Source organism: Anomaloglossus baeobatrachus, chromosome 3 (genome assembly GCF_048569485.1).
Source record: "Anomaloglossus baeobatrachus isolate aAnoBae1 chromosome 3, aAnoBae1.hap1, whole genome shotgun sequence".
In the NCBI taxonomy this organism is placed as follows: Eukaryota; Metazoa; Chordata; class Amphibia; order Anura; family Aromobatidae; genus Anomaloglossus; species Anomaloglossus baeobatrachus.
The window spans coordinates 360,475,757-360,494,360 of record NC_134355.1 but is presented as its reverse complement, the minus strand read 5'-3'; the positions used below and the strand labels follow the sequence as shown (position 1 = coordinate 360,494,360).

Here is an 18,604-nt window from a genome sequence, read left to right as displayed (position 1 = left end):
AAGTAAACCAGCATATCTGCAGATTTCAGCTCTGTAGCTGTGATCTGGAGATATGTAAGAGAGATCCGACAGCTTATCCATATAGCCCCCTAAGGGACCTAGTAAAATAAAAAAAGTTAAAAAAAAAGTTTTAAATTAAAAAAAAAAAACCTAAAAGTTCAACTCGCGGAGATACCAAATGTGTATATTTTTTATTTTTTTAACCCTTTCAATTTTCAACGGGGCAAAAGGGGGGCTTTTGCCCCATTGAAAATTTAAAGGGTTAAAAAAATAAAAAATATACACATTTGGTATCTCCGCGTTCAGAAATGTCCGATCTATCAAACTATAAAATAAATTAATCTAAACAGTAAACGGCGTAGCGGCAAAAAAAAAATTCCAAACTCTAAAATTAAATTGCGCAACTTTTGCGCAAAATGCAATAATGGGCGATCAAAACGTTGCATCTGCGCAAAAATGGTGCAGTTAAAAACGTCAGCATGAGATGCAAAAAAATAAGCAGTCACTGAGCCATAGATCCCAATAAATGAGAACTCTAGAGGTTTCGTAAAATAGTGCAAAACGTGAACCACTTTTTTTGCACAAAACTGTGAATTTTTTTTAAACCCTTAGATACTAGTAAACCTGTTCATGTTTGGTGTCTCTAAACGCGCACCGACCTCAGGCATCACACCCATACATTAGTTTTACCGTATAGTGAACATGGTGAATAAAATTTCCCAAAAACTATTGTGATCACACTTTTTTTTGCAGTTTTTCCACACTTGAAATTTTTTTTGCTGTTTTCCAGTAGACTACATTTGTAGTTTTAAATGAAACTTATGGTTTCATTTAAAACTACAACTCGTCCCGCAAAAATCAAGCCCTTATATGGCAAGATTGACGGAAAAATAAAAAAGTTAAGGTTTTCTGAAAAAAGACAGGAAAAAAAACAAACGGAAAAACGCCCGGGGGCTAATGGGGTCAAAAGAAAATAAAAAATAAAACCTGTTCTTGTGCTGAGATAGTGTGTCCCTGCTGTGTACTAGGTAATGGCTGTGTCTAACCGTACAGGGACATGGTCTGATCATACCACATCTCCTGGGCAGGCAAGGAAGTAATAAAGTATACAAGCATTACAGCATGGGATCGCAAATAATTATTTCTTAGACGTAAAACATTTTCTAAAAACAAGATGGGAAATGCTTTACCTCACAAACAGAATCAGCTGTGATCTCGTTCTGTAATGTCTTTATACTCTATTGCGTTGTCCCCTGCACAGGAGCTGGGATATGATCAAACCATGTCCCTGTACGGTCAGACACGGCCATTACATAGTACATAGCAGGGACGCATTTATAACATTATCTCAGCACAGGAACATTTCCTGCTAACACATACAATTGTAGAAGTTATTATTCCAAGATCTATAAATTAAAATAAACTTTAAAATTACCATTTGTTCTTTAGAAAATGCCTTCTGGAGAAAATAGAGACTAGGATAATCAGTATTACCACATCACAGAGATGGTTCTGGCTGTTGCTGCTCATGGCATGCTGTGTTAATACAAAGTTTGATTTATACTGGAGCATAAAAACATAATGTTGGTTGCAATTTGGGAAAAAAATGGCGTCTAACAGGGAGGGATGCAAGAGATGACTGATCTGCTGATATATTCTGATATATTTGAGCACTGATACACTTTGAACACTTTATACAAGGATTGTTTATATGGGAAGGTGTGTTGGACAACTATTAAAGTTATAAAGTTTATATTTTATTACACAGTGTCCATGCTAGAGATAAGATTATGGTATGGATACAATAAGTTGGCTTTACTTAGGATATATTAAATCAAGTATTTTTTTGACATCCTCAACTATAGGCTTCCAAATAATGAACAGATTTTATCTCAGGGGACTGTGTCTGAGCGCTGGGGCTTGGCTGTCAAATAAGCCGAGCTTCCGGCGGCGATTGCGTGGACAAAGCTCCTGTGCCCGCATGATTGCAGTTTCTGTGCCTGCATGATCGCATTGACGTACTGGTACATTCAAGGACGGGAAGTTCCTGAGTAGCACAACGTGCTGGTACTTCAAAAAGCTACCAGGGACGGAGCTACGCTGTAGACTAGTTGGACAGGAGTCTCCCCGCCCCATTCCCTAGATTGACGGGTCTCTGCCTGCGCGTATAGGCAGAAACCTGTCAATCCAGGACAGAGGGCAGGGAAAAGCAGCCAAGAACCTGCCTGTCCCAAACAATCTAAAAGCAGCCGATGACCAAGCTGCACTGTAAAATGTGTTTTTATCAAGCATACCTGGCTGAGTTTATACAGCAAGTGCCTGATGTGTGCTGCCCCTGCATCGAGGAGCATGTATCTGAGAAAATTGTTAGCCCTGTTGCACTCAGCAGCCATGTTGTGTTCAGCAGACATAAGCAGCCATGTTGTATTCAGATCCTAGTACAGTTCAGGCCGGCTGGTTTTGCAGCAGATGAGATGCATAAAGTCAAAAAGCTCTCTCCAGCGTGAGTCCACACAACGACCTCAGTGTCATTAGCCAGAATAAAGAAAATCTATAAAAAGGCTAACTGAGATTGCCTCAGGGCAATGGGACTGAATATATGGTATTTTTGTGGTAGAACTTGGATATTGTGCATAGATGTAGAAAACCAGAAACATACACCTGTCAATGTTGAAGAGTTATGTGCGCATACTAAAAGCCGTGATATGATTTAATGTTACTTGATAAGAACATGGAGACTTATGGTTTATAACAGAATTAGGTATTGTATATTGTGATATGTATGCATATTGACATATTGGACTTGTGCCTTCTTTTTCTTAGAATATACACACCTTCTACCGATGTAACTTATGTACGCCTTGTTCTGCAAAATGTGGCTCCTTGTCTAGCTCAGGTATAAAAAGCCCCTACACTATATAGTTCGGGCCAGATAGCCAGACCACCCACCACCTTCGTATCTGGGTGTGTCTGCGTGCCTTGTAACCGGTTTCCTGTATCTGCTCTGTTGCATACGCTAAATAAATCCTCAGCCCTTGCTTGAAGAATTGCCTACATTGTCTCCTTTGAAACTGTTGAGAAAGATTCATTCTTGGACACTCTTGATCTTATAGCATTTAGTGTCCGGTTCTCTTTAAATAAAAACTATAATTTTAGTTTTACCGTAATTGTACTAACCTAGAGAGTTATCCTGCTAGTATATTTATATATATAAAAAAAAATTCTAAAAATGTTTGTCATTAACAGGTTGGGTGCACCAGGAAACAACCACAGTTTTAGACCCAATCCAATACCATTAATGAATATCAATAAATCGCAATCTGATTATGATGACCTCTCAAAGACCACAAGAAACACCGAGAATGTGCCAAAGAAAGCCACTACCTTACAATCTAAAGACATAACTAATCGATATTCTAAAATTCTTTGTGATAAGGAGACTACTTGTAGGGAAAGTAGCCAAACATGTTCATCTATAAATAAACCTATTGCTAAGCAGTGCAAAGAGAGTACAGTAAAGAGTTCACATGTAGAGACTCCATCCTTAGAAGCGAATGATACAAATAAGAAAAAAATGGGCTTGGATAACCTAAATAAGGTCACTGAGAGAAATCGGACAAAGGAAAGCCCAAAATCTAGCTCTGCCAATTTAGTTAGTGAAAGATTTGAACTAAAAGAAAAGGTACCTAAATCACCTCTAATATGTGGACGAAATGAATCCACTCAGGAAAAGAGAACTTCGAAGTCTGAAGCCGGCTGTGAGAGAGAAGACCGCAAATACCATTCAAGCTCCTCTAAAGAAAAAATGCATCTTAAAGGTCCAGATAAAGAAAAAGAAGTAAGAAAATATGAAAGGTCTCCACACAGAAGGGAGTCCAGAGCATATGAAAAAGAAAAAAGCACAGAATTGAGGTATAAGACAGCTGAAAAAAGTGAAGAGCTACGAAGATCTAAAAGAACACACATTTCAACCCCAAAGGACGATGGTTCCCATAAGATTTTGGAGCAGAGTGATTTTAAAAGAAGTAGCGAATCAGTAAGAAAGGATAATCGTTCCTCAGAGTCCAAACATGGAAGCAAGGATTCAAAACAAAGCAAATCTGAAAATGCAACAAAAAATAAGCCTGATTATGAAAAGAAAACTGAAAGATCTGATCGTGAAAGGAGAGATGAAAAGAAAAGATATAGAGATGATGATGATAGAAGTAGACATGATCGAAAGGATAAAGTGCACCAAACAAAAGAAAAAGAATCATCACGGAAAGATAAAGGCTCCCATTCTAAAGTGAGTGAGAAGAGCAAAAAAAGCGAAAAAGTTAAAGTGGAAAGCTGCCAAAAAGATCTGAAACTGTCATTTATGGAGACCCTTAATTTAACACTTTCTCCCATTAAAAGACCACCTGATGACACACAGCAGGAGAGCCCCGTTGCCACCAGTAAAGACTGTGAGGTGGAGAAAAACATAGCTAAAGACTCGTCAAAGCTATGCACGATTGAAAACAATGTGGACTCTCTCTGTGATCAACAGACTGACTTAACACACAATCCACTTCTTTCAACGGGTAATATTTCATCCAAAGTTTTAAGTACTGAAGAATCCAAACAAATATCTCCATCTGAACCTGTTATAGACCTGATGGGGCAACCAAATTCAGCTGTTGATGAGAACGAGTTACTGGAAACGTTAACAGTAGATGCTAAACAGCTTGTGCCTACTGACTTACCTACAGAGGACTCTGAAGTGATGGAAATGCACAATCCTTCTGATGGTTCAGATTTTATTGATCTTGATTCATTTATAGAAATTGATAGATGCAGTGGTAGCCCTTGTTCTGAAGCTCCTAATGTGTCTACACCTGCTGAACAGACTCAAGATAACAGTATCTTAGAGCCAAGTGAAGAAGCAGAAGACAAAGCAATGAAACTAAAATCAAACCTAACTGAATCCCCAAAAGGTATATGTAAATCTTCAGATACTGACGTTGTAAACATAAGCATACAAGGAATTGAGCATAAGCATTGTTTCCATGATGAAGGCTCTATTGACTTTCTTTTTCTAAGACATATTCCAAAACTCCTCAGCCCACTGAAAAGCCCAGCCCGGCCTAAAGCTCTGCATACACTTGAGCGCACAGCTAAGGCATCTGTAGTGTGCAATTTACATAAAGGTATTCTCAAATGCAGTTTTTCTTTTTATTGTAGAAGTAGTTTTGCATGCATGACTTTTTTTTTTTTTTTTTTTTTTTTCCTTTTCCCTCCAATTTTTCTTTCATGTTAACTCTGCTCTGAAGCTTATACTTTGATTTGTTTGCTAAGGCATTGTTGACTCGTAATGGGTTTTAATCTCTATGCTATGCAGTCATATAGAGTATGCTGTTAAGGCTTTAAAAAGACTTAATATAACTTGTATTTATTCAAATCAATACCAGCTTTTCCATTGTTTTTTTTTTTTTTTTTTTTTTTTCTATTAATATAAATCAAGATGTAAGTCCTTCTAACAAATCAAAGTGCATGCTGATGTAAAAATATTGTAGTGTAGCAGTAAAAATGCCTTTTCATTGACTCTTCTAGCCTCAGTTTTTCTTTTTCTCCAGTTATACAATGTTCATTCTCCTTTTTTTTTTTTTTTTTTTTTTTTTTTTTTATTTTAAATCTGCTAACTGGAATTTTTTTTAGAACTAGTAATGGATATCAATTTGAAATTATTTTTTTTTTAAGTAACAGCAAAAGTCATGCCATTAGGATCTTTTGCAAAAACATGGGCTTTCTTGGGAAGTGTTTATATGCGTACCCAATAAACCTGGACAGATGTGTGTGTTAGTGATGTATGCTGTAATACAGTGCATATGAAAAAGTTATAAAATAAAGAAATCTAGTCTAGGGCTAGGTCCTGGACTATATGCTATATGATTCTCACTTAATAGACTTGCCTTTTCCATGCTCTACAATGTAGAAAATGGGCATCATTATGAGAACACCCTCTTCTAGCAAAGCAAACCGCTGCTAATAATATAGTTTGCATATTATATGGCCGTCCACTCCGTTTACCTCTCAATAGTGAGCCTTCACCAGTTTCATAAGCACTAATAGATGACGGTTTGAAACCAAAACCTGTTATTGGATGACAAAACATTTAAATCAGATAATTCATGGTAAATGTGCTACCAACTAGATTGAAGTACCAAAAAGTAAAGTTTTGAGGGTACAAAAAGAGTGATGTTTTGTAATGCCTGTCTAGTGAACGGGAATCTGTCACAGGATTTTGCTACTTAAAGGGAACCGGTCACCAGATTTGGCGACTGTAAGCTGTGGCCACCACCAGTGAGCTCTTATATACAGCATTCCAGAATACTGTATATAAGAGCCCAGGCAGCGCTGTATAATGTAAAAATCACATTTATTATACTCACCTAGGGGGTAGTCTGGTCCGATGGGCATTACTGCTCTATGGTCCGGCGCCGCCTCTGTTTCTCCTCTCTGCAGCGTTCTATGTCATCCACATAGGTCTGCTTTTGAAGTCCTGCACAGGCACACTTTGATCTGCCCTGCTCAGGGCAGATCAAAGTACTGTAATGCGCAAGCGCGAGGAAAGGTTAAAGACTGCCCACGCATGCGCAACTACAATACTTTGATCTGGCCTGAGCAGGGCAGATCAAAGTGCTCCTGTGCTTGACCGCAATGCCCCCCTGTGTGGCTGATGTCACCCACACTGGGCTGGATAGGAGGACTGTGATCGCCGAAAAGAGGAGGTGCTGGACCAGAGACCAGCGACACCCATCGAACTGGACCACCCCCCTAGGCGAGTATGTGATTTTTACATTCCACACAGCGGTCTGCTCGCTTATATAAAGCATTCTGGAATGCTGCATATAAGGGCTCACTGGTGGTGGCCGCAGCTTATAGTCAGCCAAATCTGGTGACGGGTTTCCTTTAATCTGAGAGCAGCATAATGTAGAGACATAATCCCTGATTCCAGCAATATGTCATTTACTGGGCTGCTTGCTTATGTTTTGATCTTTTGCTGATAAGTGATTTTATCACAAGAGGACTGATAAACCTGCTACTAATGTAGTCCTCGATATTCATGAGCTCTGTTTAATCCTGCCCCCCACCACTGATTTGGTAGCTTTTGCCTATGCACAGTGTAAACAGAAATGGTGTGAGTAGTGTTAGGCTATGTGCGCACGTGTGCGCTCTGCACCGCACCTAAAAGGTGCGCTTCAGAGCGCAGCTGAAAATCTCCATTCTGAAGCGCATGGTGCCGGCAGATTCGTGCGCTCTGCATGCTGCCTCTCCCTATAGACAGCAAGTAAAGCGCACGGAAGAAGTGACATGTCACTTCTTAGAACGCGCGCTTCGGGAAGCAGCCGAAGCGCTGCGCTCTAAGACGCCACGTGCGCACGGCTCCTGCACAAGCTCCATAGATTATGCAGGGGATGCAGGACGCATGCAGTTACGCTGCGCTACAAAGCACAGCGTAACTGCATGTAATACACGTGCGCACATAGCCTTATACAGAGCTTTTCATTCAGAGAACTGGTAGATCTGTAGCAGAAAACAGTAATTTTATTAAGCTCCAGCAAGCAGGTCAGAAAGTGATACATATCTGTAATCAAAGTCTCTACCACTACATCGAACAGCTCTGAGATGGGGTAGCAAAAACAATGTGACAGATTCCCTTTAATAATAGCTTGTTATATATCTTATGTTGCGAAAAGTATAGCTTTAGTAATTGATTTTAGTAAATAATAGTAGTTGATATCTCACCTGACACTTATTGGCGCTTTTTTTTTTGTTTTTTTTTAAGCATTTATTTTTATCTTAAACATTTAAAAGTTGTCTTTTTTGTAGTTACAATTTGTTAATATTTTTCTGATTTTTACTCTAGAATTACCAGAGACAAATATCAAATCCACCTGTTTAGCGGCATCTGATGAAATAAATAAAGAAAATTGTCAACCAGTCAACAAGCAAGACTTTGGCTGTAAAATTCCTGCAGCGACTTCTAATGATTTGGAAGAAGGAGAGATTTTAAGTGAAGAGGAGGAAGTATCTAACCAAACAATCCAACCTATAAGTAATCCTGGCCAATTAGTTCCTGACCACGTGATAAGTGTGACTAAAAGCCAGCCTGGTCAAGATAGTGAGCCTTTGTCCAAAACGGAGAAGCTGATTATACATCCAAAAAAATCTGCTATTAAAAAGAAAACAAAAATTGACACACAACCAAAATTGTCAGCATTTCCAATCATTAAACAAAGAAATGTAAGTGCAGATTCTTGCCTTGATGGGATCTTAAAAATTGTCACCCCATCAAGTATCCAAGATGTTCTACAGATGTTACGGATTATAAGAAAACACATCCGAAAAAAATACATGAAATTTAAGATTCAGTTTTCTCTTACTCAGTTCCATCGCGTAATTGAAGCAGGAACATTACATTTTATTACTTTGGTAAGAAATCTAGACTGGTCCAGCATATGTTCTGCACCCGAAAAACTCCAGAAAAAGCTTTGTAAGCAAATTGAGAGCAGACTGAAAAAGTTGAAAAAGAATGGGATTGTTGACAGAATTTTTGAACAACATCTCCTTGATATGAAGAAAAGACTGTGGAAATTTGTAGAGGAGCAACTTGATTCGTTGTTCGACATCCTGAAGGCAGCGATTGTGAAATTTTGTGACAAGGCTGAAGTAGAAAAAGATACAAAATCTTGTACTATTACACAAAAATCTGATCTTGTATCAAATTCTCAAAATGAGAAAAGCAAATGTTTAGATAAACACGCTTCACACAAATCTGGATCAGTTACCTGTCTAAGAAAACTTGACTTCCAAAGTCAAATGAAAATTTCACATCCCAAGACCTCAAATGATATTGAAATGGCTGTGCCAGTAGAACTTGTAAAGGAGTTAGGACCAACTTTTGTTAACGCCATTAATGTTGATATCATATCTAGCAAAGTCAGCCCAACTGCAAAACTTCATCTTCGTTCACCCGCCAAGATGTCTACATCTAATGAACAGTTTGCCAAAAGTCAACAAAATACATCAGGTTTATCCTTTAATTTGGTAAATGACGATCACATGGGGGACATTTTTAAGAGCTTGCTTCATGATTCTGATAATTTGCCCTATAACAACTTGCCAGAAAGCATGTTAATATTAGGAACTCCTGAAAAATCTGTATCAAGTCAAAAATTTGACAATTTGAACACTGAAAATAAAACTCCACCAAAAGAGTCTTTTTCCTGGTCCTTAATCTCGTCTTCACCTGTTCCAACTTTCCCTCGTCTTGAAACTGTACTGAACCCTGATGTCTTCGATGAAAACTGTTTATTAGAGACTCCTACCAGTGCCTCTACCGGCAAGTCCTTCAATGGCTCTGACGATCGGCTCAAATCTTATTCTTCAATTCTTTTGGAAGATCTGGCAGTATCTTTAACTGTTCCTTCACCTTTGAAATCAGATTCACATCTTAGTTTTCTTAGACCAACTTGTGTTACTGAACCTATATCAGAGGTTGATGGAAAGTGCTGTGAGGGATCTGTACTGGAAGAAGATGATGCGACTGAACAAGACATACACTTAACTTTGGATTCTGATAACTCAAGTGTTGGATCTTTGGAAGATTCAGGGGAAATAGGCAGCTTTCAGTACCATCCAAGTGAACCCATGCAGGCTGTTATAATGGAAAAGTCAAATGACCATTTCATTGTTAAAATAAGACGTGCTGTGTCTTCTAGTCCTCCGGTTTCTGATTCCTCACCAGAACGGACTGATAAAGCCGACCTAAGATCTATAAGAGCTATGGAAGGTAATACCATTGAAATGGAACCCAAGCAGGACACAAAGTCAGAAGAACATGACAGTCTAATGCTTCATTATGATCACTTAGATTCTGCTATTGTTGCAGAGAATTGTACAGTTGCTACAGAGATATCGGAGAGTGTCCCCCTCACAGTACAAGAAAATGAATCTGTGTTTAAGGTGCCTTCTAGTAGGAGTAAACCTGTAGACACCCCAGCTGAAATAAAACAAACTGCTGATGATATAAAGCCTTCTGAACTGGATACGGAAAATGCTACAAACTGTGTTAAGGAAGCATGCAATCCAGATCCACCTGCAGACATATTACCTATGGAAACATTTGATGACCACACCGTGGACTTAAATTTGAAGAAAAAGAAAAGGAAATCATTAGATGGGGAACCATTTGCCAAACGTCAGAAAAAGTTATCTCCTCCTGACAAGGCTATAGGTATGATGCGTAATATGATTAAAGACTTGCACTTAGAGAAATCCAATAAGAGGAAACACAAAAGAGCTGTTAGTGATGGTGCTATAAACGTCCAGTCCTCCAATGACTCTCCAACTAACCTGTCTGCAAAGAACGTCATCAAAAAGAAGGGAGAAGTTGTTGTATCTTGGACAAGGTAAACATCTTTTGTTTTTCTTCAGGTTTTGTTTGTAGATTTTTTTTTTTTTTTATTTATTTTTAGTTTGAATTAGCATCTGCATTTCTTAATGAGTATATTTTAATTCTTTACTAGGCTCTCTAGGAGCAACACTTCCTTTTAAAAGGGAAGTTAACTACTTTGATATTGCATCTATTCTCAGGTTAGATCAGCAGTGTCAAATTGGAGGATTGACCTTTGCCATCTCCACCGATCAGCCGAAAGTAAACAGTCTACTCACCAGAACAGCACAACTCTGTAAACTGAGTATGTAATGGTCGGCAGCTTTACAACTACAGCTTCTTTAGGACCAAGTTGTATCACCTACGAACTGCCACCACAGTGTACAGAGCTGAGCTATACTGGCAAGAACACTGTTTACATCCGGCCTCCACAGAGCTGATTGGTCGAACCTCCTTCTGGTGCAGTGGACAACCATTTTAAAGCGGACCTTTCACAAACTTAAACCTAATACATTGTACATTCCTGTGCATAAAAATTATTCATTTTTCTCCCCTCTGTGGAGATGCAGGGCACCAAAAGTGCTGGCTCCCAATTGGTTAATTTTGTCATCAATCATCTAGACATTTCTTTGTCGCTCCATTGGGAGACCCAGACAATTGGGTGTATAGGCTATGCCTCCGGAGGCCGCACAAAGTATTACACTAAAAGTGTAAAGCCCCTCCCCTTCTGCCTATACACCCCCCGTGCTCCCACGGGCTCCTCAGTTTTTATGCTTTGTGCGAAGGAGGCAGACATGCACGCACAGCTCCACAGATTGGTCAGCAGCAGCTGCTGACTATGTCGGATGGAAGAAAAGTGGGCCCATATAGGGCCCCCAGCATGCTCCCTTCTCACCCCACTCTTGTCGGCGGTGTTGTTAAGGTTGAGGTATCCATTGCGGGTACGGAGGCTGGAGCCCACATGCTGTTTTCCTTCCCCATCCCCCTTAGGGATCTGGGTGAAGTGGGATCCTATCGGTCTCCAGGCACTGAGACCGTGCTTCGTCCACAACTCCTGAGGAGCCTGCTGGATAGGAGCCGGGTATCGTTCAGGGACATGGCCCTGCTACTTGGAGGTACTCTGTATCCCTGTGGGGACAGCGCACAGCAACACTCCAGCATTGCTGGGTGTGCTAGTGCACCGGGGACCGCGGCGCTGACCGGGTTAAATGTGCCATTACACACTGCAGCGTCGCTGAGTGTGTTTGTGTATGGGGACTACCGCGCTGACCGCCGCTGCCATGGTTAACACTGCGGCACGGCTGGGACTTGTAGTGCGCCGGGGACTTCCGCGCCGGCCGCGCTTATACGGCGGCCGCGCTTATTACTCGAGTCCCCGGCTTTTGCGGCCTAGTCTTTTTTCCTCCCACCCCCAGCCCTGACAGGCAGGGGAAGGGCGGGACGCTGTACAGGACGAGCAGCAATGAGGGCTGGAGCATGCTTTGCATACTCCACCCCCCTCACTGTGCACAGTGGGGCACCAGTTCCCGCACTTTCTGGGTCACGCCCACGGCTCCCTCCTCTCCTCAGGACGCCGGCAGCCATTCCTGTCAGCTCCTCGGACGCTGCAGAGGGGGACAAATTCTGGGAGACCCAGGCAGGGATTCTGGTGGCCTCACAACCGCTTTAAGCGGGTGGTAAGCAGCACCTGTGGTGCTAGCCCCATTGTGCAGAAGTGTAATTATAAATTATATGTTTATGGTATATACTTTACACTGTATGGTGCACAGTTGATTTCTGGCTATATACCCTATTGTGTTGCTCAGGGAAGACAATAGCATGGCGCCCACAAAAGGCAGGGGTGCCAAAACACAGGATTACTATGCTGCCTGCGCCGCATGTACGACCCCGCTACCGGCAGGATCCACTGACCCTCATTGTGTACACTGCTCGGCCCCTGCGGCACTTACTCAGCCGGAGCCTCTGCTAAGGGGGGCCCAGGGGGAACCACCTGCTGACACTGTCCAGGTGACGGGGACGGAGTTTGCAGTCTTTACGGATAAACTCTCTGAGACTATGGCTAAGATACTAGAAGCCTTGCAGTCCAGACCGGTATCTCAGCACAGGGACACTGTTGAATCATTGTTCCCTGGCCCCCCTCAGTTGGACCAACAATGTCCCCCGGGGTATCTCATAGATCCCAGGCTGGGGGCTCTGACACAGACCCCAGCCCCAGACCGACTAAGCGAGCTCGCTGGGAAATTCCCTCGACATCATCATATTGTTCAGGGTCTCAGCGGGGGGAATCTCTGGTTGATGACGCGGAGACAGCTGATCAGGATTCTGATCCTGAGGCCGCTCTCAACCTTGATACTCCGGACGGGGACGCCATAGTGAACGATCTTATTGCGTCCATCACTAAAATGTTGGATATTTCTCCCTCAGCTCCTCCGGTGGAGGAGTCAGCTTCTCAGCAGGAGAAATTCCGTTTCAGGTTTCCCAAGCGTACACCGAGTATGTTTCTGGACCACTCTGATTTCAGAGAGGCAGTCCAGAATCACCATGATTGTCCAGATAAGCGTTTTTCTAAGCGCCTTAAGGATACACGTTATCCCTTTCCCCCTGACGTGGTCAAAGGTTGGACTCAGTGTCCCAAGGTGGATCCTCCAATCTCCAGATTGGCGGCTAGATCCATACTTGCAGTGGAAGATGGGGCTTCACTCAAAGATGCCACTGACAGGCAGATGGAACTCTGGCTGAAATCCATCTATGAAGCTATTGGCGCTTCTTTTGCCCCAGCATTCGCAGCCGTATGGGCGCTACAAGCTATCTCAGCAGGTCAAGCGCAAATTGACGCAGCCACACGCACGTCCGCGCCGCAGGTGGCGTCCATAACCTCTCAGACGTCGGCATTTGCGTCTTACGCTATTAATGCTGTCCTGGACTCTGCGAGCCGTACGGCGGTTGCCTCCGCCAATTCGGTGGTACTCTGCAGGGCCTTGTGGCTACGGGAATGGAAGGCAGATTCTGCTTCCAAAAAGCGCTTAACCAGTTTGCCAATTTCTGGCGACCGATTTGTTTGGCGAGCGTTTGGATGAAATCATCAAACAATCCAAGGGAAAGGATACATCCTTACCCCAGCCCAAACCGAACATACCCCAACAGAGGAGGGGGCAGTCGAGGTTTCGGTCCTTTCGGGGCGCGGGCAGGTCCCAATTCTCCTCGTCCAAAAGGCCTCAGAAAGATCAAAGGAACTCTGATGCATGGCGGTCTAAGTCACGTTCTAAAAAGACCACCGGAGGTGCTGCTACCAAAGCGGCTTCCTCATGACTTTCGGCCTCCTCACTCCGCATCTTCGGTCGGTGGCAGGCTCTCCCGCTTTTTCACCTCTCGTCCCCCGACTCGATTCTTCAGGTCATCCCCGCCTCCCGAGCGAGCCGAGCGAGAGAGGCTCTTATGCAGGCGCTGGGCACTCTGAAGGCAGAAGGAGTGGTGGTCCCTGTGCCTCTTCAGCAACAGGGTCACGGTTTTTACTCCAACCTGTTTGTGGTCCCAAAGAAGGACGGGTCTTTCCGTCCTATCCTGGACCTGAAACTGCTCAACAAACACGTAAACACCAGGCGGTTCCGGATGGAATCCCTCCGCTCCGTCATCGCCTCAATGTCCCAAGGAGATTTCCTTGCATCGATCGATATCAAAGATGCTTATCTCCACGTACCGATTGCTCCAGAGCACCAGCGCTTCTTGCGCTTCGCCATAGGAGACGAACACCTGCAGTTCGTGGCACTGCCGTTCGGCCTGGCAACAGCCCCACGGGTTTTCACCAAGGTTATGGCTACTGTAGTAGCGGTCCTCCACTCTCAGGGTCACTCGGTGATCCCTTACTTGGACGATCTGCTGATCAAGGCACCCTCTCAAGAGGCATGCCAACACAGCCTCGACGCTACTCTGGAGACTCTCCAGAGTTTCGGGTGGATCATCAATTTTCCAAAGTCAAATCTGACACCGGCCCAATCGCTGACATATCTTGGCATGGAGTTTCATACCCTCTCAGCGATAGTGAAGCTTCCGCTGGTCAAGCAGCGTTCACTACAGAAAGGGGTGCAATCTCTCCTTCAAGGTCAGGCACACCCCTTGAGGCGCCTCATGCACTTCCTGGGGAAGATGGTGGCAGCAATGGAGGCAGTCCCTTTCGCGCAGTTTCACCTGCGTCCTCTTCAATGGGACATCCTACGCAAATGGGACAGGAAACCGACGTCCCTCGACAGGAACGTCTCCCTCTCTCAGGCGACCAAAGCTTCCCTTCGGTGGTGGCTTCTTCCCACTTCATTATCGAAGGGGAAATCCTTCCTACCCCCATCCTGGGCGGTGGTCACGACGGACGCGAGTCTGTCAGGGTGGGGAGCAGTCTTTCTCCACCACAGGGCTCAGGGTACGTGGACCCAGCAAGAGTCCTCACTTCAGATCAATGTTCTGGAAATACGGGCAGTGTATCTTGCCCTGAAAGCGTTCCAGCAGTGGCTGGAAGGCAAGCAGATCCGAATTCAGTCGGACAATTCCACAGCGGTGGCATACATCAACCACCAAGGTGGCACACGCAGTCGGCAAGCCTTCCAGGAAGTCCGGCGGATTTTGATGTGGGTGGAAGCCACGGCCTCCACCATCTCTGCAGTTCACATCCCAGGCGTGGAAAACTGGGAAGCAGATTATCTCAGTCGCCAGGGCATGGACGCAGGGGAATGGTCCCTTCACCCGGACGTGTTTCAGGAGATCTGTTGCCGCTGGGGGGTGCCGGACGTCAACCTCATGGCGTCCCGGCACAACAACAAGGTACCGACGTTCATGGCACGGTCTCAAGATCCCAGAGCTATGGCGGCAGACGCCTTAGTTCAGGATTGGTCGCAGTTTCAGCTCCCTTATGTGTTTCCTCCGCTGGCACTGTTGCCCAGAGTGTTACGGAAGATCAGGGCCGACTGCCGCCGCGTCATCCTCGTCGCTCCAGACTGGCCGAGGAGGTCGTGGTACCCGGATCTGTGGCATCTCACGGTCGGCCAACCGTGGGCACTACCAGACCGACCAGACTTGCTGTCTCAAGGGCCGTTTTTCCATCTGAATTCTGCGGCCCTCAACCTGACTGTGTGGCCATTGAGTCCTGGATCCTAGCGTCTTCAGGATTATCTCAGGAGGTCATTGCCACTATGAGACAGGCTAGGAAACCAACGTCCGCCAAGATCTACCACAGGACGTGGAAAATTTTCCTGTCGTGGTGCTCTGCTCAGGGTTTTTCTCCCTGGCCTTTTGCCTTGCCCACTTTTCTGTCCTTCCTTCAATCTGGACTGGAAAAGGGTTTGTCGCTCGGCTCCCTTAAGGGACAAGTCTCAGCGCTCTGTGTTTTTCCAGAAGCGCCTAGCCAGACTTCCACAGGTACGCACGTTACTGCAGGGAGTTTGTCACATCGTTCCTCCTTACAAGCGGCCGTTAGAACCCTGGGATCTGAACAGGGTGCTGATGGTTCTTCAGAAACCACCATTCGAGCCAATGAGGGATATTTCTCTCTCACGCCTTTCGCAGAAAGTGGTTTTCCTAGTAGCAGTCACTTCTCTTCGGAGAGTGTCTGAGCTAGCAGCGCTGTCATGCAAAGCCCCTTTCCTGGTGTTTCACCAGGACAAGGTGGTTCTGCGTCCGGTTCCGGAATTTCTCCCTAAGGTGGTATCCCCCGTTCATCTCAATCAGGATATCTCCTTACCCTCTTTTTGTCCTCATCCAGTTCACCAATGTGAAAAGGATTTGCACTTGTTAGATCTGGTGAGAGCACTCAGACTCTACATTTCTCGTACGGCGCCCCTGCGCCGCTCGGATGCACTCTTTGTCCTTGTCGCTGGCCAGCGTAAAGGATCACAGGCTTCCAAATCAACCCTGGCTCGGTGGATCAAGGAGCCAATTCTCGAAGCTTACCGTTCTGCTGGGCTTCCGGTTCCCTAAGGGCTGAAGGCCCATTCTACCAGAGCCGTGGGCGCGTCCTGGGCTTTGAGGCACCAGGCTACGGCTCAGCAGGTGTGTCAGGCGGCTACCTGGTCGAGCCTGCACACTTTCACGAAACACTATCAGGTGCATACCTATGCTTCGGCGGATGCCAGCCTAGGTAGACGAGTCCTTCAGGCGGCGGTTGCCCACCTGTAGGAAGGGGCCGTTTTACGGCTCTATTACGAGGTATTATTTTACCCACCCAGGGACTGCTTTTGGACGTCCCAATTGTCTGGGTCTCCCAATGGAGCGACAAAGAAGAAGGGAATTTTGTTTACTTACCGTAAATTCCTTTTCTTCTAGCTCGAATTGGGAGACCCAGCACCCGCCCCTGTTTTTTTGTGTACACATGTTGTTCATGTTGAATGGTTTCAGTTCTCCGATATTCCTTCGGATTGAATTTACTTTAAACCAGTTGATAATTTTTTCCTCCTTCTTGCTTTTGCACCAAAACTGAGGAGCCCGTGGGAGCACGGGGGGTGTATAGGCAGAAGGGGAGGGGCTTTACACTTTTAGTGTAATACTTTGTGCGGCCTCCGGAGGCATAGCCTATACACCCAATTGTCTGGGTCTCCCAATTGGAGCTAGAAGAAAAGGAATTTACGGTAAGTAAACAAAATTCCCTTCTTTGATACACTTCAACTCTGTAGGCTTGTACTTCTTAGGCTGCTTTCACACTACGTTTTTTTAACATGCGTCATGAACGTTTTTTTTGCTGTAAGGCTTTGCGCGCACTAGAAAAGTGATTTTTCTCAAGAAAATTTCTTGAGAAACTTCTGGGAGTTGAAGATTACCGCACCTGCGGTAAAAAAACGCACTAAAACCGCAGGAAAAATGCATGCACTTTTGCCGCGTTTTTGCTGCAGTTTTTCCGCAGGTTGGTCCCTGCGGTTTTTTTATGCTGTAATTGCAATAAATAATATAGATAATAGATAATCGATAGACAGACAGATAATGGATAGAGGGAAAGATGGATAGATGAATAGATAGATAATAGATGAGAAAGACCTATATAATGTCCCACCCCCCTGCATATTCTAAACTGGCACCCTTTAGTGACTTTCATGTGGCACTAAAGGGTGCCTAGCCTTGTATTTAGCCAAAAAATAAATAATTAAAAAAAAAAAAATGACGTGGGGTTCCCCCTTTTTTTGTAGCCAGCTAGGGTAAAGCAGACGGCTGCAGCCTGCAGACCACAGCTGGCAGCTTCACCTTGGCTGGTAGTTCAAAACCGAGGGCACCCCACGCTGTTATTTTACATTTTAAATAAATAATTTAAAACAAAAAAAACGTGGGGTCCCCCCCCAAATTGGATCACCAGCCAAGGTAAAGCGGACAGCTGGGGTCTGATATTCTCAGACTAGGGAGGTCCACTGTTATTGGACACTCCCCAGCCTAAAAATAGCAGGCTGCAGCCGCCCCAGAAGTGGCGCATCCATTAGATGTGCCAATCCTGGCGCTTCGCTCCAACTCATCCCGTTGCCCTGGTGCGGTGGCAAACTGGGTAATATATGGGGTTGATACCAGATGTGTAATGTCACCTGGCATCAGGCCCTGGGGTTAGTGATGTCACGAGTCTATCAGATACCCGACATCACCAACCCAGTCAGTAATAAATAAAAAATAGACAACAAAAAAAGTTTTATTTGAAAAACACTCCCCAAAACATTCCCTCTTTCACCAATTCATTGACAAGGACAATCAAATCCGGGTCCAGCGTAATGCAATAAGGGGGTCCCACGGCGATCCATACCATAGTCACAGTCCCAGTCAATGAAGAACAGAATGTTCCCCATTGGTTGGGAGAGTAATGCAGTGACCTGAGCTAACATCAATAGGTTAGCCCAGGTCACTGCAGGGGATGCCGAGCGCTGCTGTCAGGAGGTTAGATGAGATCATTACCTGCTGTGGTGATCTCCTGCACTGCTGACGTCACCGCTGTCACTGGAGAGCCTGTGACGTCACCGCTAGTGACAGTCTCGGGCCGCGGGCATAGATGGCAGAGACCGCGCTGACGTCAGGAGGCAGGAGATCGTCACAGCAGGTAATGATCGCATCTCACCTCCTGACAGCAGCGCTCGTCATCCCCACGGCTGCACGCACTGCAAGGTGACAAGCTGCTGATACTGCGGGCAGACACTGACACTGCAGTGCAGGCAGCCGCGGGGCTGGAGTGGGACACAG

General features: G+C 44.7%; 1 protein-coding gene across 2 annotated transcripts in view; it reads left to right on the top strand.

The window, feature by feature from the left end:
* Window positions 1-18,604, top strand: part of CASP8AP2 (caspase 8 associated protein 2) — a 102,183-nt gene that overhangs the window by 39,563 nt on the left and 44,016 nt on the right. The window contains exons 7-8 of one of the 2 annotated variants that reach the window (XM_075340128.1): window positions 3,247-4,955; window positions 7,889-10,433. In XM_075340128.1, the coding sequence (XP_075196243.1) occupies window positions 3,247-4,955; window positions 7,889-10,433 (4,254 nt within the window). Of the gene's footprint in view, window positions 1-3,246; window positions 5,169-7,888; window positions 10,434-18,604 lie in introns of both variants that reach the window. The other variant, XM_075340127.1, reaches the window with a different exon arrangement.